General features: G+C 29.3%; 1 protein-coding gene across 6 annotated transcripts; it reads right to left on the bottom strand.

Moving 5' to 3' along the window:
* Nucleotides 1-1,155: 1,155 nt before the first annotated feature.
* Mrp (Multidrug-Resistance like Protein 1) lies at nucleotides 1,156-20,079 on the bottom strand. Of its 6 annotated transcripts, XM_083104892.1 has the most exons (24): nucleotides 19,668-20,079; nucleotides 17,895-18,185; nucleotides 17,568-17,711; nucleotides 17,255-17,365; nucleotides 16,866-17,065; nucleotides 16,476-16,496; nucleotides 16,183-16,368; nucleotides 15,384-16,017; nucleotides 15,024-15,170; nucleotides 14,837-14,921; nucleotides 14,542-14,741; nucleotides 13,718-14,219; nucleotides 12,797-12,983; nucleotides 12,580-12,709; nucleotides 12,213-12,432; nucleotides 9,620-9,845; nucleotides 9,101-9,118; nucleotides 6,379-6,589; nucleotides 5,407-5,587; nucleotides 5,192-5,300; nucleotides 4,989-5,115; nucleotides 4,115-4,637; nucleotides 3,788-4,034; nucleotides 1,156-3,636 (listed from the first exon to the last, which is right to left on the bottom strand). In XM_083104892.1, exons 1-24 carry the CDS (start codon nucleotides 19,710-19,712, stop codon nucleotides 3,522-3,524), a joined length of 4,860 nt encoding a protein of 1,619 aa, XP_082961018.1. In that variant the 5' UTR covers nucleotides 19,713-20,079; the 3' UTR covers nucleotides 1,156-3,521. The 6 variants fall into 6 exon arrangements, with proteins under 6 accessions (XP_082961018.1, XP_082961015.1, XP_082961014.1 ...); XM_083104889.1 differs by lacking the exons at nucleotides 6,379-6,589; nucleotides 9,101-9,118; nucleotides 9,620-9,845 and adding an exon at nucleotides 8,798-9,018 and having other exon boundaries at nucleotides 19,668-20,078; XM_083104888.1 differs by lacking the exons at nucleotides 9,101-9,118; nucleotides 9,620-9,845 and having other exon boundaries at nucleotides 6,379-6,599; nucleotides 19,668-20,078.
* Nucleotides 20,080-21,253: the final 1,174 nt, after the last annotated feature.

Raw genomic sequence — 21,253 nt, 5'->3', positions numbered from 1 at the left:
TATTTATTCGAACCTATATTTATAAGCTTCAAGCTTTAAATCAAGCCTATCTTTCTTTGTATTATTTTTCTTTGTATCATTTTTCTGCGCGAACGCCAAACACAACAAATAAAAAAAGTTATCTTTTGTTAATTTGCATAAGTTAAAGAATTTTATGCAAATCTTTTTTATAAGAGTAGGATATATATAAAAAAAATAGAAGAACTTTTAGTTATAAGAATTGATATTTTCCCAATTTGTTTATATTATGAACAATACGTCAGGATTCCCTTTCTATTCTCTTTCTTTTTTTATAAAAAGGCACTTTTTACATTCACGTAATATGCTGCTATCAGAAAGTTTTCTTGTGCACATGCACAATATAGAATCTTCATGTTTCCCGGCTATTTATATTTAATATTATATATATATATATATATATATATATATATATATATATATATATATATATATATATATATATATATATATATATATATATATGATATTATCATATATATTATTATATAATAAAGAAAAATTATACAGTTTAAAAATTGAAACTATTATATAGAAATACCGTTTATGTATTTTTTTTTATTTTAATATTTATATTACCAAATAGCAATATAATACTGAAAATATATTAATAAATGACAATAAAAAATTAAAAATTTATATATACCGATATATGAATTTTATCAGATATATATCGGAATATATTGATTTAAATATACTGAATGCGAAAATAAAGATGTATAATTGTTGCTATATGTGTTCAAAATTTAACAATGTGCTAAAAAAAATTTAATTAAAGCTGCAAATACTTAAAAGAAAATTTAAAGATGTAAATACTTCTTAATCATAATAACTTTTTTAAATAAAAAACTACAAATATTTTAATGTAGTTTAATGCATACATTTAATAAAGGAAATAATAACACAAAAATTTAACGTTTCCTCTTCGCAATACGAAATCATAGACAATAATTAATCTATAATTCTTTCAAGTTAGATCTTTAACTTAAGTAACTTTAATTTTAATCTTTAAATGTCGAAATGATGAATTGAAATTTGTTAATTGTATCTGAAATGAGATAATATATAGCAATATTAGACTCGAAAGAGGTAATTGCGATATTTCATTGTATTATCTAAAATTTTATGGATCGCAAAAAATTTTTAGATTTTTTATTTTCATTAAATATTGGCGGTAAGCTTTCAATAGTGATAAAAAATATTTTGTATAAAGATATCATCGCAAAGCCAAATTTCATAAAACGACAAAACTTGTAATATCAGACAAAAATATATAAACCGACATTGCATGTCAATTTTATCGATGACGTGTGCGCAATAAACTATATAATTAACTTAATAAATTTGCGAATATTGCTATTTAAATTTACCACAATATTTTATAGTACAGTCTGGTACAGTTCTGGCGAATCTTTATGCATAATTTGTGAAAAAGGCTTATAGCACTATATAATATGTAATTAATATACTGGTGAAATTTGTATTGCATATATAATGACTTTTATATCATATCTAACACGCTTACCATTAGACAAATACTACTTTCTTTCTGTTATAATCTTAATCAAGTTATCGCTTTTTTAAAGACGACGCAAATTTTTTATATTCTTTCACGAATATTAAATTATATCCTATTATATTCATGGTTTTCCCGCTAAATAAGATTTTAATTATAGCGATTATAGAGAGAATATTTTTTAATAATCATCTCATTTTCAGCAGCCTCTTTTACAAATAAAATAACAAATACAAAGCGCGCAAATATGTTTTTATAATGTAATATTAATACTTTCAAAAATATTTAATAATCTAATATAATAATAAAGACTAAGGAGTTTTAAAAATACTATATAAACACCTAATACATACATATACATGATCGATTATTATATAAAATTATAAGGAGTTTAAAATCACTGGTTAAAATATAATTTACTTATGAATGCCAACAAACTATTGAAAGTAAACAAAATATGCAGGAAATTAGCTTCATTTGTGTAGGAATCTTCGATAAATGCGATTTCTCTCTCTACTCTTTGTAAAATAGGCACAGAGAAAGATGTCATTTAACTATACTTTGGATAATAATAAACACGAAACTTTATAAAGAGATAGAATATATACAGTAAAATGTGATGTTGCATTACTGTTCTAGATACTTGTGCTGCATACAAAATGTATGCCGAATTAAAATTGCTATTTTTAACGGCATTGTTCGCTTTAATAAGCGATTTATAAAAATAAGATATTACATCATTATACATAAATGGTACTGAACTCTGGCTTAAAATTAACTTGTACCAGTTTTCTTCTATTAGGATAGGTAAGTAGATAGGCATATATAGCAAATATTGGATTAATATACATTTCGTCTTGATCTATATCACATTGTGTGATGTAACAAAGTGAAAATAAATTATTGCGACTGATTGTCATATGTTAAAAAAGATGAAAATAAAAATGCACTGCTTTTAATGAAAAATATAATCTATGAAAAGAATCCATGTGCATTCCATCTGGAAAATACATTCTAAATATTATTAGAGCAGCAATTATATTTTCAGGCTCGCGATTTAAAGTGATGCATTACTTGGAGCACACTTGATTAGCTTGTTATCTTTTTTTGTTTTTAAGTAAACATGCACTTTTATTGATCACTCATACATATTTGTATCGAGTGTTACTAATAATGAAAATTATTAGTAAGGAATACACAATTTAAAATCCGGAAGTTGTCAGGTGTGAAATCTTTATATTTTTCAAATGTTTTAGAAACTAAAAAATTCTAACCAACTTCGATTGATCTCTTGTATATAAATATTATTTTAATAAATTAGTGTTGTTTGCGTTAAAAGTTATTTAAAACTACTGTGTACTTTATAAATATATTTCTTTCATATAATATTAATCATATTTTTATATAATATTAATCATTAATCAAATAATTATTTTATGAGAATCTGAAAATCTAATATTTTTGTGAAATTGTTATTTTTATTTTAAATTGTAAATATATCCTTGAAAGAGAAATATAGTATAGGAAGAAAAGATGATAAAAAATAATTTAGTCATACTCTATTGATCAAAATGCTAACATATTTATCATGTGGAAGTCCACCCGACTACTGTCCGGTTTAAATTTTGAGATAACCAGTTTACAAATGAAGTGTGTCGCATTGCTTATTTTGTGATGAAAGACACTACAAAACTTATTCTAGAATGTAAGGAGTTCGATAATCGACAATACAATCAGGAAGAATAATTCCTCATCATAGAATAAGATCTGGCGATAATTTTGATGAAGAATTAATGGTATTGCACCGTCGATTACGCCAAACGTTTTCCACTTTTTTTCTCTTCTTTGCATAGAAATATTTTACTATTTTACAAATTAATCTGTATATTAAGGCTATGCGTTGTTTGTTCTATGCGGCTTTTGTTTCCTTTGACGTTGGCTCACGAAAGATGTATAGCTGCTACAAAAAATCATTATGATATACATTTTAAGCAGCTAGACCTGCATCTTTAGCCATACTGTAGAAAGAACTAGATGGATTGCGAAGTAACTTTTCTGGAGAATCGTATTCGACAATCAGACCTTTATCTAGCACAATCACCCTGAAATTTTTATTATTTGTAACAAAAGCTATCGATATAAAATATTTTTGTGATTTTAATTATCTTTAATATAATATAAAAGAAATAGCCATAGTAGAGACCATTAAATAAGAAGTAATAGAAAGTAATGTTAAGATAACTTAACACATACCTGTCTGAATCTAGAATAGTGTTAAGTCTATGAGCTATTGTAAGAACTGTACAATCCTTAAATTCTTGGCGGATGGTAGTCTGAATCAAATCATCTGTTTCTAAATCAACCGCGGCTGTTGCCTCATCCAATACGAGAACTTTTGTCTTTCTAAGTAACGCTCTCGCCAAACAAATCAATTGTCGCTGCCCTACACTTAAATTCTCCCCGCCTTCAGCAACCTCGTGTAAAAGAGTATTTGGCAAGTCTGAAATAAAATGTTAAATAGATTAGCTTACGAAATTTTGTCGAAAATATTCTAAAGATTCGCTAAAAACTACAACGTACTTTTTACAAATGATTTTAGATGAGCGTGTTCCAACGCTGTCCAAATCTCCTCGTCGGAATAGCAAACAAAAGGATCTAGGTTCATTCTCAGTGTTCCGGAAAACAATACGGGATCCTGCGGGATAATGGTCAATCTTGAGCGTAGATCATGAAGACCCATTTTGGAGATATCCATATCGTCGATTAAGATTTTCCCATGAGCTGCCTCGATTATTCTGAAGAGCGACAGAGTCAAGGATGATTTTCCGGCGCCAGTTCTGCCCACAATACCGATCTTCTCACCGCCGTGTACGCCGAAAGTCAAACCGTACAGCACGAGCTCCAATCCCTCCCTGTAACGAACTTTAAAATTTTTGAAGTCGACACGACCTTGCTTAGGCCAATCTTTTGGAGGTGTATAGTCCGCATTTTTCCATGGTGCTTCCTGTGCCGTTTCTCCATATTCTTTTATTCGCTCTACTGCGACGATATTGGTCTCGACATCGGATGTCATGCGTACCAGCCAGTTCAAAGTCTGAGTAATCTAACATAACAAGCATAAGACGTGAATCTTTGTTCATAAAATATTTAATACACATAATAGCTATTTCCATTTATAGCAACTTTAAGCTTTTGATTCTTTAAGATTTTAATTTATTAATTTAGTCGTATTTAATGTTGCATTACATGTAAATATATATATAAAATTAAAAATCATTGTATACAAGTCTCCCAAAAGCCAAATCTGACTTATCAACTTTTATCAACTTTTGATAATTTTGACACCAGAGCATATGGTTAGTACTATGGTATTACAATTAAGAAATTTACAAAAATGAAGTTGAATAATGTCAATATTTAAGATATATTATCGATTATGTGATATGTTACTTACTTGTAAGGCATAGCTGACTGATAGACCGACAAGTCCTGAACTCATAGTATTCCTTTGCAAAACAGCAAACAATGCTGCGAAGAATATAATTAAATTTCCCACCATTTCCAGTCTTACAGCCAACCATCTATATCAATATTATTATTTTAATTAATAATTATATAGAAAAAAAATACAATATCATTTTATATCAATATACATACCTGTTTGCAATAATACTAGGATAATAACACACTTGATTGAAGTCTACTCTATTTTCAGACTCGCGAATAAATTGTTCTTGCACGCCGTATGCTCTAATTAATTGTGCTCCTAACAATAAAATAAATAGGTTATTTTTGAATGTTGGAAACAAAGATAAGCAATATATTGTGGAGTGTGTGTGTGTGTATATGTATATAAAATTTTAAGAACATACCAGTCACTGATTCACTAAAATGCGAATATATAGGAGATCTTGATACAGACTCTAATCGTTTTAATTGTCGCGATGTCGCAACATAAAAACGTTGAATGAAATAATAAACTGCGCCTACTGGCAGTATCACCACGATAAATATAGGTGTACTATAGCTTATGACAACGAGAGTGGCTATGACCTGTAATGCATGTACTATTAATAACACTGAAAAAATACATTCTTATTTTTCGTAAAATACACAATGTAAAATACGGCATTCCTATATATAATACAAATTAATCAGAATAAAAGAAAAATATTTAAAATATATGTAATTAAATGATAGAATATGATTGAATAAATCATTTCTGTAAGAAAAATGTAAATAAAGAGATGATAATCACATGCAAAACTTGTGGCAGAAACACTCGTGTTTTTTTTTATAAACACCTGTTGTAGAAAAAAAAAGATAAATTGACAAAACGTCTCATAGGCCCACCAACATGTATCACGAATATGATTATATTGCTACGCATTAGACAAATACAAATACAAGTACATGTATAAATTAGCATCAAAAATGTATTTCTTTTCTCTAGTTATGACTGATACTTTGTGAAAATATCTTCTATTAGCATAGTAATTCATCGACTGCAATCTATAAAAATGGACACAATTATACTTAAGCTCTATAGCACATTTACTTCATGTATATTTTGTATGTCTGTATTTAAATTTTTCACTAGTTTTTAAAGCTAGTGGAAGTGTTTCAGATATCTAGTGTACAATATAACTAACACCATCATTGTTCAGAGGCATTTCTTAACAAATTATATATTTGATCGCAATCTAAGATGTCCTCTACATACATGGTGGAAAATGAATATAAAAGTGAATAATACGGAATCGATGAAGTTGAGAAGATAAATGAGAAAGCAATGATAAGAATCCCACAACCAGGCTATTCTTTGCACATTACGAAGAGATTACCTCAAACAAGCAATAGATGGTATCAGAAATTTGTGCAGGAAGAGATGTATCCAGTATGTCCACGTCTTTAGCAAACCTGGAGATAATACGACCAATAGGAGTCGTATCAAAGAAGGTCAATGGAGCACGCATCACAGCACGCAGCATCATTATGTGCAGCTGACGAGCAGCCAACCAACAGCCCAGCTGCGGTGCCAAATCGCAGAAAAAGCTCGCCATCGCTACAACATCAGACATGGATGACTTTCACTGTAACCGCATGTTTTTTGATACGACTTGTGAAACATACAAATCGATTAATGAACATTAATCAATCAAAATTTCATAAGCAGATATATGTGCTAAACGAGATATATTATACGCATACTAAAAATAACTTCCTTTTTCACGCGTGCGGTTTTTTTATATATTAAATTTTTTGTATCCATTTAAATGGTATTTTTAGACGAATCGTTACATTTAATGAATTATAAATTACAGAATAATCAAGAATAATCTAGTAAGAAATAAAAAATTTATATAATTATTTTATTGCTCGATATTCAAATGTATTTGCAATCATGAGCTTAAACTACTGCTTTTGTCTCATGTTATGCGAAGGTGTGAAGTTTGCTGTGACATACCAGACATATAGTAATAGGAAATATAAATAAAAAAATCTCATGTACCCAGAAGGCAGAACCGCAATTATAAAGATGTTACACAAGCAAATATAGAATAAGCGTTATCAAGCACAAGCAAGACCATTTCTGTACACAAATATTACTGGTATAATTGTGTCCATTCGTCGATCACTACGTGATTGTACCATAATAACACATAATAATTATACAAATTAATTATGAAGAAGATGAAGAAAGATTAAAAAAAGTGTAATCTTCCAACAGCATAACTGAAAAAACTCAATACAAATGAAAAAATAAAATAAATTCAACACATGAATATAAAACGATTTTGTTGGACTTTGCAAAGCGATATAGAATTGATGATTTTTGAAGCAAAATTCTATCTTAAGCGACATTCAAAAATATTATTATGTAATAATAACATCTCAGAATTATCAGATTCAAAACACTAATGTGCACTAATAATAAACGAAAATGAACATTATCAATGTTAACATTGATGTTAACATTCCAAGAAGAAGACGAACATTAGGACATCCTGGAGCCTATTATCATATTTTTGAAATGGTGAAACATTATTTATACACACCATAAATTAACGTTTGATCAATGAATTTTGCGATATTATGAAATAGGCAATGTAGTAAAATCCAGTAGCAACACATTCATGTTCCATTGAATAATAAATTTCATTACGTCTTTATAAAATATTCAAGAATGAAATAGTCAAAGTCTTTTCATGAAAAAAATATTAGTTCCTTAAATACGATTTTGTGTATATTTCTTTATAGATATTTCTTTATAAATATTTTTACAAACTAAGAATTAATCGAATGATCAAAAATGAAATATGTTAAAATTGTAAAAAATCAATTGTTAATCGATTTGATAAACAAATAGAGTTATGTTTTTTTCATTAAAATTCTTCACTCCAAATGTATATTTGAAAAAATGAATATCAGAATTTATGACGAATTTACAAAATAAAATCAAATTGAAGAAGTAAGCAATTATTATAGAGTACGTCATTACCTAATTGGTTAAACGTACAAACACATGGGTAAACCGCTCAAATGCTATTTGATATGACTTGCAGCCAAATAAGCAGCATTTTGAGGATACTTCTTATGCCTTTCATGTTCATGTACTCGTTGATCCACTGTATTGATTATGGTGACAACTTTTATATATAAAGTAACATACCCGTGCCTACATACATTTAGCCGACAAGCTAACGAATATTATTATGATCTTGCTGTTTTTCCTAAAATTTGAAGCTTTGTTATTCAATCGAGATAATTCCTCTCATTTGATTTTTTTAAATAGGAAAAAAAATCAGATCCAAGTTAAAAAAAAGTATACGTATTTACGGATCCATATCTTTTCAATTACATCTCCGCATCTTTTAAATGTTTAGAACATTTATATAATTTTATCCGAGAAAAAAAAGAAACAGAATTTTTATTTTAAATTAACTTTATCATTATGACTTTATTTTAAACTATCAAATAATATGAAATAAAAGCATATGAAATATACTATCAGAATAAAACGTGAATCATTTGTCAATGTAATAAAAAATAACGTATAAAAACACTTTTCCTATATATGTAAAACTATTAAAACAATACATAATTAAATAAACAGAGATACGAAGCAAATGTAACAAATATTCGTTCGACAGTAAGAAAGACAATTAACATTAATCAACAATCAACAATCTTCATTTATCAATTATCAAAAATCTTATTTATGCATGTAATACTGTGCGTAGTTATATGAGAATATCATACCCCAAAAAGAAAAGTCATCCAATTACGTATGTAATTCGGTAGAGCATTGTCAAGAATATCAATATCTTTACCAAGTCGACTAAGGATTCGACCAGTCGGAGTTGTGTCAAAAAATGACATTGGATTGTGAAGAACGTGTTGCATTGTATTGTGGAAGATACGACTAGAAGCGATTGTCATCCCTTTAGCCAGGAACATCCCCATTGCGAATATCGCCACCACTACAACGATCACGGTGATCAACTTTGATTTATCGGATAAAATGGTAGATTATATACTAATATTTTTGTTTTTGATTAATACATCATTGATGTCGTTTTCGAATAAATGAGAGATATTAATCCTTTATATAATCGGCAATGTTCATTTTCATAGTTGCTCATCACTCGTCTAACTCCATATGCAAGTTCCTCACTACAGTCACACATTAATTGAGGTGTAATATAATTAAAGGAAGAAACAATATATAAATAAATATATATATGCAGAAAAATGTATAATAATAAGAAAATAAAAGAAAGAAATCGTAGAAAAGATTATATAAAATTGTACTGTGAAAAAACATTTAGTATTACTAAGCATGCAATTATATATATTGATTTATTAACTCTATAATGCGCTCCTAATGGTCATCTATCGATCGCTAATGAATATTCTAATGAAGAATAGAGACTGGAAGAAGATCACTTATAAAAGCTATTTTTAATTCGTCGATGCTAGTTAATCATATTTGTATCGATTGGTGGACCAGTGATTCTGCCTATGCTATACATTGAATTACGTGTGAGATACACAAAAGAAAGATTAAATACTAAATTCTCGCATACCGATGCTAGACAAAACAACCAAGCCCTAATACTTGGAGGTAAAATGTTGTCTATTATATCAATGTCCTTTCCCAAACGGTTTAATATTCTGCCTGATGGTGTAGTGTCAAAGAATCCTAGAGGTGATCGTAGTATGCTGAACAATAACTCTGAATGCAAAAGTTTACTGCCCCGCAGACATCCGACAGCCAACGCTGTCTGCGACAGTACTACAAAAATGGCTGAAATTTAATGTAAAGTTGATTTAAAAATGTAGCATTTTATCGTATTCATATTTTATCTTTTTTAAAAATCTTTTCTGTATTGATTTGCTGATAACCCTATAAGAAAAAAAATTACTTTTACGCATCTTTTATTCTGTTAGCAATTAACTTATTAATGCATATAATTGTTACACACATTGTTAAATTTGGTTTTTCGTAAATAGAAATATACATTAGAAATATATATATATTAGTTATATTAATAGTTATATTAATATGGCATTAATGCAATATATATTAATATGGCAGAAATGTTATTACATTAATATAGCATTAATCATTAACGCTGTTAATGTATCAATAACAAAATCAAAAGCAAATTCAGCTAGATTGGCTTAGAAAAAATTTGCAGCATATTCCAGATATGTCTTATATATTTAGTTTAATTTAATTTTATATTTTGCTCGGTTTGCAGTGATATACAATCGTTTTACGTAAATATTAGATGTAAATATATCAAGAAAGAATATATGAACGAATATGTGTTACACGAATTAATAAAAAATATATATACTCAATTCTCTCAAATTAAGTATATTGATTTTCATTAATACAATATGTATATTAAATAATCCAAGTGCGTAATTTAAGATGTGCGAATGTATGTTCCTCAATAGAATAAAAATCGAAATGCATCGAATTAATAAAGAGTATTACTCGAATTAAAGAGAAAAACGATAAGAAAACAATCAACAAATGACATATGTCTCAAGTCTCCACTTGTGGTCTTCTAAATTACACACGTTAACTATGCTTAATGCAGTCATTTGTTCTAATTTACACGCAATTACTTGATCAGAAAATCAGTGCAAATTTTGTGTTTAATAAGAATTTTTTTGTGTTATTTATTTATATATACACAATTTGTTCCCTATAATTTTAAGAATTAAAATATCCCGTATGATTAAGAATTTTTAAACGTATATATATTTAAATAGTCGATTTAATTCATGCAGACTGATTTCCTGTTTTTATTACTTTAAGATACATTAATGTTAGGAAGCTTTCTTCTCTTTCTCTACTTCATGCTTGCATTATATAAAACATATTATTATTCAATTATCTGCATTTCTTTTATTTCCAAAATAAACTCTAAATATAAAGCAATAGATCATGATTTCATCATGATTTATAGTTTATTATCGATGTTTATGAATGAAATCGATAAAAAGCAAAGAAAATTTTTTCTTATCTCTTCTAGGACCGTAAAAAATCACAAAAGAAAGGCATATACAATTACATCACATTCATTGAATGTACTATTCTAAGTATGCATTAATCAATAATTTTTCTGCACCATTCTTCGTTCATATAATTATTAGACATAAGTTTTTTTCGCGTAAAAAGAATAAATTAGAGAAAAACTTGTTTCAAAAAATAAAGTAACAAAAGATGCAAATTGCATCTGCATTTCAAACGGAAAAATTTTCCATGCAATAATAAGGAAGCGATCATTCGAAAAATTATCACTACAACACTTGCAATCAAAAACATATGGCTATTGAAAAGTTTCTATCTCAAATTAGCTCTCGAATATTTTATTAATATATTACAGCAGAGTAGGCACAGCAAACCGCACTTATTTTGGTTTCTTAAAAAATCTGAATAATTTTTAAAATTTAATATGTGTGTAAAATACATTCGCAAAAATAACTCGGGACAAAAAATCTCTTATTGTAACTGGCGTTAGTAACTAAATCATAATCGAAGTTTTTATTATTTATTATAAATTGTTTATAATTATTTATAGTAAATATAGTTTATATATATTTAAATTTATTAAAAATTAAGCTTAATAGAGTTTTAGAGATCTATAAAGAAAACTATGTTAAAAGTAATAACCCCAATGATGTGTAATCTGTGAGGGAACATGCCTTTCAAATCACTATATACTATGACGAGCAAAATTAAGTGCCATTGCCTATATTGAACGAAGTAATTACCGTCTGCGATAAAGAAGGAATATTTATACAAATACACGTAGCAACGGCAGGGATAAGCTTACCTGAATACCGAAAACGTTCTTTATAGAATGCGTTCTATTTTACGCTACAAAAGTTTCAAAGTGTTTCAATCAAAACGAAAAGATCAAAAATTTCTTTGCTTTGCTTGATTTATTATACGATTCGAAACTTTTATTGCGTGAAACGGAATGCACCCGCATAAACGCGAATTTTAAATAATAATTAATCGGATCTGCCAAATAGACAAGATGTTACAAAGATTAATATATTATACAGAGAGCAAAAGGGAGAGAGAAAGAAAGAGAGAGAGAGAGAGAGAGAGAGAGAAGGGGAAGAGAGAGAGAAAAAGAGAAAAACATACCTTGTCCGAAACCAAGTACACCATATACTCCGAGGTACATGTCCCGTCTTGCTGTATCAATCGTGCCGTTCACGAGGGTCATATTATCGTTCGACCAAGCGCTGAGCCAAATATTCGAACCGATGCTGAATGATTGAAAAATTGCATTCATCACGATCGTTGATATTGATAAAAACCATCCAATAGATTTTAAATAGTGAGAATACACTTTCCATTTCACCTTATGGAGAAATATGATATATAAGTATAAAAATAATTTTTTTTCCATGAAAAATATAAATTGTTTCATATATATATATATATATATATATATGAAACAAAATATATCTCATATATACATTCTTCTAAAAATTAACAGAATACATACGCTTCCAGTTTCCGTTTTTTCGACTTCTATCAGTTTCTCTCCAGTATTATTAGGTTTCAATGTTTCTTTTTCCTTTGTGCTGTTGCTATGCACGTAATTTGTCGATTGTTGACTTTCTGTTGAATATTGCCTATTCACGCATCCATAATAAGCATTATTTAATTAAACGTAATTCCCATTATTATGCATTATTAACAAAATATGTTTGAAATTATACCTTTTTAGAGAACCATTGAGTGATTTTCTGTCAGTCTTATCGGTCATAGAACCAGATTCACTTAAACTTTCGGACATTCTTGATCGTACTCGAGTTAACTTGTGTTGCAATTCGTCTGCTCCGATTGTTGATTCAAGCTGTTGTTTAATTTCGCGTAAATCTTCTTCGGAATCATCATGAACGTGCACTGTTTCAAATTCGTCATATTGATCTTAGAATATTGACAAATTTCACTCACATATAGGATGTTTTATTATTGTTGTAATGGGAAAAAATTAACGAAATTGCCATGCATATTTTTTTAAATACAAAATTAGAATTTAAAAAGAGATTTGAATAAGTATTTGGATTAAATTAGAATCTCATCTATGTATATTCAAAATTAAAGTTTCAAACATTTCAGTTTATTTATCTATGTTCAAAAATAAAATTTCAAACCTTTCAATTTAATAACTTGAGAAAATTTTATTATAAACACTGGGGGGAAATTATTTATATATTAAAGAATCTTTTAACTTTTAATAAAATGCACGCAACATGCATTAAAAAATTCCATTTTGTCAAAGCTTTTTTTCCATTTGTATCAAATTATAATTTTACATTGACAACTACTTATTAATTAATTAATTAATTAATTCTAAATGAATAATAGTCGTTACTGTTTTGGCGACAAATGTTTAAGACACAAAAGACTTTTTGATTTAATAAAGTATTTCATTAACAACACTCTAATACTAGAAGCGAATATGACAGCAATTATTTCTTATGCAAGCATATATAAAATAGAAAACAGGAATTGTAATTACTTTTTCGCGGACTTACGATTTCCAACTTAGATCCATGAAAGAAAAGTATATAATAAATTTTATAATAGATATGAGAAAAATACGCGTAATAAATTGAATTATTATTAATAGATACCGTCTTGTAAGTGATGTACTAAAAATTCGGCGAAAGCGCCCTTTTTCTCCAATAATTGCTTATAAGTTCCAGTCTCCGTTATCACGCCATCATTAAGAACAATAATGTTATCGACTTCCGGCAGGTACGTGATGCTATGTGTAACAAGTATTCTCGTTTTTTTCTTCAACAGACCGTTCGGACCTATCACATTCTCAAAAATGTGTTTCCCTACATGAGAATCTACCGCGCTTAAAGGATCATCTAAGAAATAATTTTCCGAATCGTTATATACAGCTCTGGCTAAGGCTACTCTCTGCTTTTGACCGCCAGACAAATTTATGCCTTTCTCTCCGATCTCTGTTTGATCACCCGCAGGTAACATCTTGAGATCCGGACTTAATGCACATCCTTCAATTATGCGATTATATACAGATTTATTCAAGGCTTTTCCGAATAAAACATTATCCTGTAACGTGGCATTTTGTATCCACGGTTGCTGAGAAACGTATGCAATCGAGCCCTACAAGCGAAAAGTATTTGAAGTGAATCTTTAAATTCCTATGTCTATTCTTATTTATTTAATTAGAGATGTACAAAAACACAATAGATTTCCGCGATTTTATCTGCATTAAAATTAATACATTTTCATCTATATTTTATTTCTAAAAAACAAAAGCATGAAATAAAATATTCATTTATTTGAAGACTTTTATTAAATTATTTATGCAAATGTGAATTTTTTATTTTACTATAATTTTTACAAAATCAAAGAAATGTATGCGCGCGCGTTTTTTGCTTCTATCATATTTTATATTTATAATTTAACGAAACAATATACTCACTTTTGTATTTACTTTCCCATTTAATTTCTCCATCTCGCCAAGCAGAGCAGATAGAAGGGAACTTTTGCCTGATCCCACTGTACCAACTATTGCTACTAATTGACCTTGTTCTACATGGAAATTGATATTTTGCAGTATTGGTCTCTCAACTTGATCATTGTCCCAAGAGAAGTTACCATTCTCAATTACTAACGGATGCGCTAAATCAATGTGATACAATGTATATTACTACAAACATATTATATAAATGACATACATAAAGAATTATTTTTAAAAAAAGATATTTAATTTTTACCTTCCGATGGATCATGCTGCACATTATTAGGATCCAGCTCCTCCATGTTCATAAATTTATTAATGCGTTTTACAGAGACATAAGTCTGTAATGTAACATAAACATTAATTGAGAATAAAACACTGAATATATATGATTGCATATACATACACACACATAAAAAATAGCTTAAGTTACTTAAACTTACTTGAACTATATTACCAATCATCATAGGCAGCATAGAAAGTGGAAATCTTAAGATATTGAACAAACTGAGTGAAACAAAGGCAATTGTACTGTTTAGGACATTTTTTTCGTCTATAAGTACATAGGTTGTGAAAGATACCAGTGATACCTGCACATTTATGAAAGAGTAAGACAATATGAAAAGAGAAGAAAAAAAAATAACAAAATATCTCTTACATAAGTAATCAAAAACCTTGGGTATCAAATTTTTATTATAAAAATTATATCAAAAATATTATCGAATTATAAGTTTCTAAGAAAAAAAGGGAAAAGTATTTCTATTTATGAGGTCTTACATATAAATTTATTATACGAAACGTACCAAAAAGGGTGCGCACGACCATATAAAGCTCGTGCCGGCATTCAAATACGCCGCTTCTTTTAACACTTGGATTTCTTTGACTCTGATTTTAAGTATCTGCTGCTCAAATGAAGGTTCCCACGCGTACAGTTTCAATACTTTAATACCATTAAGTACTTCGTTCATTAACTTTACCCTCTCGTCCTTGCTTTTCATCTGTTTGATTTGTAATGTTTTCACTTTGTTCGCGATTAAGCCATTTATGGGAATAAGAACAATCATAACTGCTAAACCGGCAAGTACTGCCGGACCCAATATCTCCCATAGAAAGTATAAAGCTAAGGCTATTTGTAGAGGAGCCGACCATATCATGTTTATGTATGCGGTTAAATCCATAAATCTTTGAGCATCTACAGACATTAGATTTACTATTTCACCGAGTGTGGATTCCTTCCTGGATGCGTTCGACATTCTCAATGCTTTACGATAAATTGCCGCGATTAATGCGGTACGTATACGCAATCCAACTAAAAACATACGATGAAAATATTGGGATAGTATTAATGTCTGAAGCATTGCTGTAAGTAAAAGTAATACAGAATAAAAATATCCTTTCCATATTTCTTCCTCTCCCTCGATAAAGGCAATTAAAAGCCTAAAAAAAAAGAAGACGCATTATGAATAAATTAAGAACAATTAAAACATTTTTATAAAAATATTGTTTCTGTAATGTATTTTGCTTAATAAATCAAGATGGAATAAAAGCCTAAATTAGATATACATAAAAATTTGTGTCACATACTATTCGAATATAACTTACTTTAATATTTGAGGACTAATAAAAGTCATAATGTCTTGGACCATCTTCAGGAAAGCACCAAACATGAATGTCGCACCGAAAGCTTTGCAGATAGGCGGTAAAATGGAAGCGATTTTCTTTTTTTGACTGCTATTAAAGTCCACTTGTCCAGATGCTTTTCGGTATGATGCTTTTGCATTTTCTACTCTATATGTGTATAAAGAAATTATATATGTTTATAATTTAAATTGGATATTAATAATAAAAACAATTGAAAGATGCACACATAACACCTAATAATAATACTATCCTACCTAAAGTAAGTCCAAACCAACCTTGTTAGCACAAGAAATGTATGAATATGTTAAAAAAGTTTTTATCAAGAGATACTATATCTTCTCTATATTTATAATAAATAATTATAATAGTATATATAAATATTTTCAATAAAAGATATATGCAAATAATATTTGTTATACACACATATATATGTATATTTAAAGTAATAAATCTTTATGTATCAAAAATTTAACATTTCTAAATGTAATTTCTCTTCAATTTGTATATATATATGCTTTGTTTTTAATATTACTATAATATTGATGTAAAATTTCTTTGCAACAGATCTCTTTTTATAAAAAAAACCACAGTTAACCATACTGATTGCAGTTATTTGTATAGAGGAATTCACTAAGTAAACTTACTCATCTCTTTTTATCAAACTTTTATTCCAATATTTATCGAATTTCGGCACTATTTCAGTGGCCATATCCTCTGGATTCATGGACCACAAATCGGATGTTTCGAGTGGTTTTCGGAAACCTTTCCATGCTAAGGGATCGAACCATGCAAAAAGAATTCTTGATGGGAAAGAAGAGCTTTGCTCTGGACATGGTGTTTCGACCTGTGTGAATGAACATATTTTTAATATGAATATATATATTTTCAAGACTGTTTACAAATATCGAAAAATTTTATAATACATTATATATTTTATAATTAATTCTAAAATTTTATATGCATGTATTTCACACAAATTCAACTTGATATTATATGTCAATACAATCAATATAAGATATAATCTATTTATTACCGTAGGATATTCGGAGAATCTAGGCTCTGCATCAACCAGGAAATTAAGTATAAACAACATCACAACTATTGGATAATAGATCATATAGCATACCGATAGGTACACTGATCCCTAAAAACAAATTAATCACATTATTTCTAAGACTGTAACTTTCTTGTAAAATATTATAAAAAACTGATAATGATATGAAATAGAATAAAAATAAGATAAAAAAAGATTTAAGAAAATTATTAAAAAAATCTATGTAGGAAATATTCTTAATAAATATGTATACATATTCAAGTTATTTTAATATCACAAAGATTTAACATACTTCTTTATAATCCATCAATACATTTATAGAAACTCTATATTGCACACATCCACATAATACAAGGGAAAACCAAAATAGGAATAAAAGACCCGACGTCCGCATTCCACGTTTTTTATTATATGTCAATAAAATAGATGCTAATATCTGAAATATAATTGACAAATTAAATTATACATTATATGGATAATTTGTGTAATAAATAAGTAGAAAATTATTTTTCTCGCATTGGTAACATTTAATTAACACTTTTATTTTGAATAAAGAGTATTAAAATATATAAATATATCTAGAATATATTATTAATATAAAATATGTTATTGTACTTACAAAGGTAACAATTTTTATAAATGGTGTGTAATACTCTACACTGTAGACCTCACTTGCTTCCACTACCAGTATTATTTCAATTACGGAAAGTAGAATTAATGCTATTGTAAGTACTTGTTTAGAAATAAATAACCATGTGTATGGGACATTTCTTCTTTTACTATTTATAAGGTAATATGCTTCCATCACTGAGAATACCCATAAAAATATACATGGTACCCATATTAGTATCGTTTTTTGGAAGCATTCTGTTAGATCTGGATCGTTTGTGTACCATGTTAAATTAGCATCCTAAAACAGTCAGAAATTTTTCCTCAAAATATTAATCTCTGTTATATATATATATATATATATATATATATATATATATATATATATATATATATATATGTATATATGTGTATATATATATATGTATATATGTGTATATATATATATATATATGTATATATGTATATATATATATATATATATATATATATATATATATATTCTATTCTATACATCTACTCTGTTATTTATCAAAATTTTTAATATTGTAATATATTGCAAAGAAATAATGCTACTCAGTGAATTTTTATAATGGCTAATATTTCAATAATCAATCAAGATACGGAAATAAAAAACATGATAAAACAATGCCTTATAATTTCTAGAAAATTCCAGGAAATTTATAGATACAATCTCTACCGCATAACGACTAAGCGTTTCGATACCTGACTCGTACCGATACTAAATGCTAAACCGAATTTAAAAATGCTGTAGAATAAAAAAAAAGGAAGAGAAGACTCGATGATATAAATAGTCGCTTCGCTCGACGCGTTCAGGAAATTAAACTATTGCACAACAATGTGCGGCAAACGTAAGTCAACAAATCAATTACTTCGATAAATGTTTTGCTTTTTTCCTCGTATCTATTTGGTAACTTTTTTCTGAATATTCATGCTCGCAAGCAGTATTAATTTCCATTACAAGTATGCATATAATATCGTCTTATTCTTGTGACTATGAGAGAAACTTTACGATCACGTTCTTAATCAAATATTTTAGAAATTCGAGAATTTTTTTATCGATTAATTCTTATTAATAGAATTTATTAATATTATTTCCGTATTTATCGAGTCATTCGTTGCAAATTCTGCGCTAACGCGAGACAAAGTTGCAAAGTTGTTTGCGTACAAGCATCCTCGCTTACGCTCGATATCATATTTGTCTTTGATCTTAAGTACATGACAAGATAATGAATTGCAGACATTTAGGTACCAATTGATAAAACGATTAGCACAATATTTGCCTACTCGGCGCCTAAATCACGTCCCATTTCGCGCGTCTTCTCTTCTCGCAATTTTAAGAAATGACATCGCACAATATTATAAAAATGACATTCCCTTATATTTCACATCGGAGCTCTATTATTAATCATTACGAAAGACTCGTTCTCGTATGTATTTAAGTATTTAAAGACAGCAACGAGCTAGACGACTTATAAGCCGAAGAATTGAGACATCGTGGCCTTTCGGAATCATCAAGAGCGTCAACAGAAAGATCAAACTTGATTGACCGATATTGATGTCAACTGTAAACTCGGCGAAAAGAAGGCGTTCGCAGAAGCAGCTGCTCGAGTCGTACAGCGACTGCCAAAAACCACGAGGGAACGAGAACAGATTCGTACACTCCTCGTAGACGAGGAGAATCGGGAACAGAGGACGGGAAAAAACGCGAAAGAGGAAAATGGCAAAGGGAGAAAAAAAAATGGCCTTGTAATTCGCTCACCCAAAACTTGCTGCCGCAAAACTCGTCCATCGTCTGATGTTCCATACTGACACATTTAATTAGCCGGCAAGCCTCGTCAACGTGACGAACCGTTCGCGAGCACCACGCCAGGCGCACTAGAGGATCGTAGATCGACCTTTTCGTCGCGTGAGAAATCGCCCTCGTCCCCCTCAGTCGCTCGTTCACTCCTCACTGAGGATTCACACTACACTACGGCACACAATGCGAGCGAGGCACGCACAATAATACGCACGAAGGGGGGAGGAGGGGGGAGGCATCCAGCGAATCCACTACGAGCGTTGCGCACGAGCCACTCGGTCGGATGTCGCCCCAAAGAGATACCCAAGGCATCTGCGAAATTGCGAGAAAGCGTGAAATAGCGAGAACGACTCGTCCCTGCCTGTCGCGCGATAATCCGTGCATATCGAGTGAAGGTATCCGATACTGTTGCCCAATGAACGTCGAGCGACGTGATTGACGTAGCCGATGGCGGGGCTTGAGTTGGACGAATCACGACGCGAATTCGGACCCGGGCGCGAATAGCACGCGAGCATCGTACGAATCGTATTCACGCGCACGTTGCATGCTGTTTTTGACAGTTTCGGATAAATTATCTCTCGAAGAATATCTTTCAATAAAAATATCAACGCCCTTTGTATCGATAAGCGATTGATTGAGATTTTTGCCGAATCACATTCCTTCTCTCTAGAACTTTAAACAAATGACGAGCAATTTTCAATTCGAATGGATCCTGCCTTCGCAAAAGATTTAAATTTTTACTTTACGAACGAAGATATAAATACAGTTAGGAATTTGGTAATTATAGACGAAATGATTCCATTGAAATAATCTTTGAATAAAGTGTATCTCTCGATGATGCACGAGCTAAAATTATAAATTATGTCACTTTTAATTTTACTGTATTAACGTAACTTTGCGTAATTAAATTGCGCTCGATTTTGCAATCGATAAACTCCTCACTAGACGAGTGCAACAATATACATATATGTATACATAGTTATGTCAGTGGTACACTATACGAGATGTATAGCTGCGAGATCGTATCGCGTTGCATATGTATATACGTGCATGTATTACATGTATGTAAATAAAATTAACGATAGATTGTATCGTTAATGATAATTGTCTCATTAATATTGCTTTTGTAATAAACATGAATATATATATATATATATATATATATATATATATATATATATATATATATTATATATTGAACGAGAGTAAAAATATATATAAATTCAAGATTTCAATTTTTTGCAAATATATATCTATGCGTTGTATTTTATTCGTAATAAAATTTGTTATTTATTCGCTCAGTGTTGTTACTTTATCCGTCAAAAAATCCTATTCGTCCGTTCCAGTACGTTCACCTGAAAATTACCTATTTGAACTTGTTTACAATAGATGTTGACATATCGTTAAGAAACTCGCTTTATTCTCGGTCATCTCACAGAAATCTTTTTTATCTATTTCTTTTTACTCTATCTTTTATTTATACGCAGTTTTCATAAGGACATATGTAAAAAACGTCGATTACACGATAAACGTTATCTATCATACAT

Source organism: Camponotus vicinus, unplaced genomic scaffold (assembly GCF_025532165.1).
Source record: "Camponotus vicinus isolate PSW18456_S1 unplaced genomic scaffold, iyCamVici1.0 SCAF_7, whole genome shotgun sequence".
NCBI classification, from domain to species: domain Eukaryota; kingdom Metazoa; phylum Arthropoda; class Insecta; order Hymenoptera; family Formicidae; genus Camponotus; species Camponotus vicinus.
This window is presented reverse-complemented; position numbering and strand designations above follow the sequence as displayed.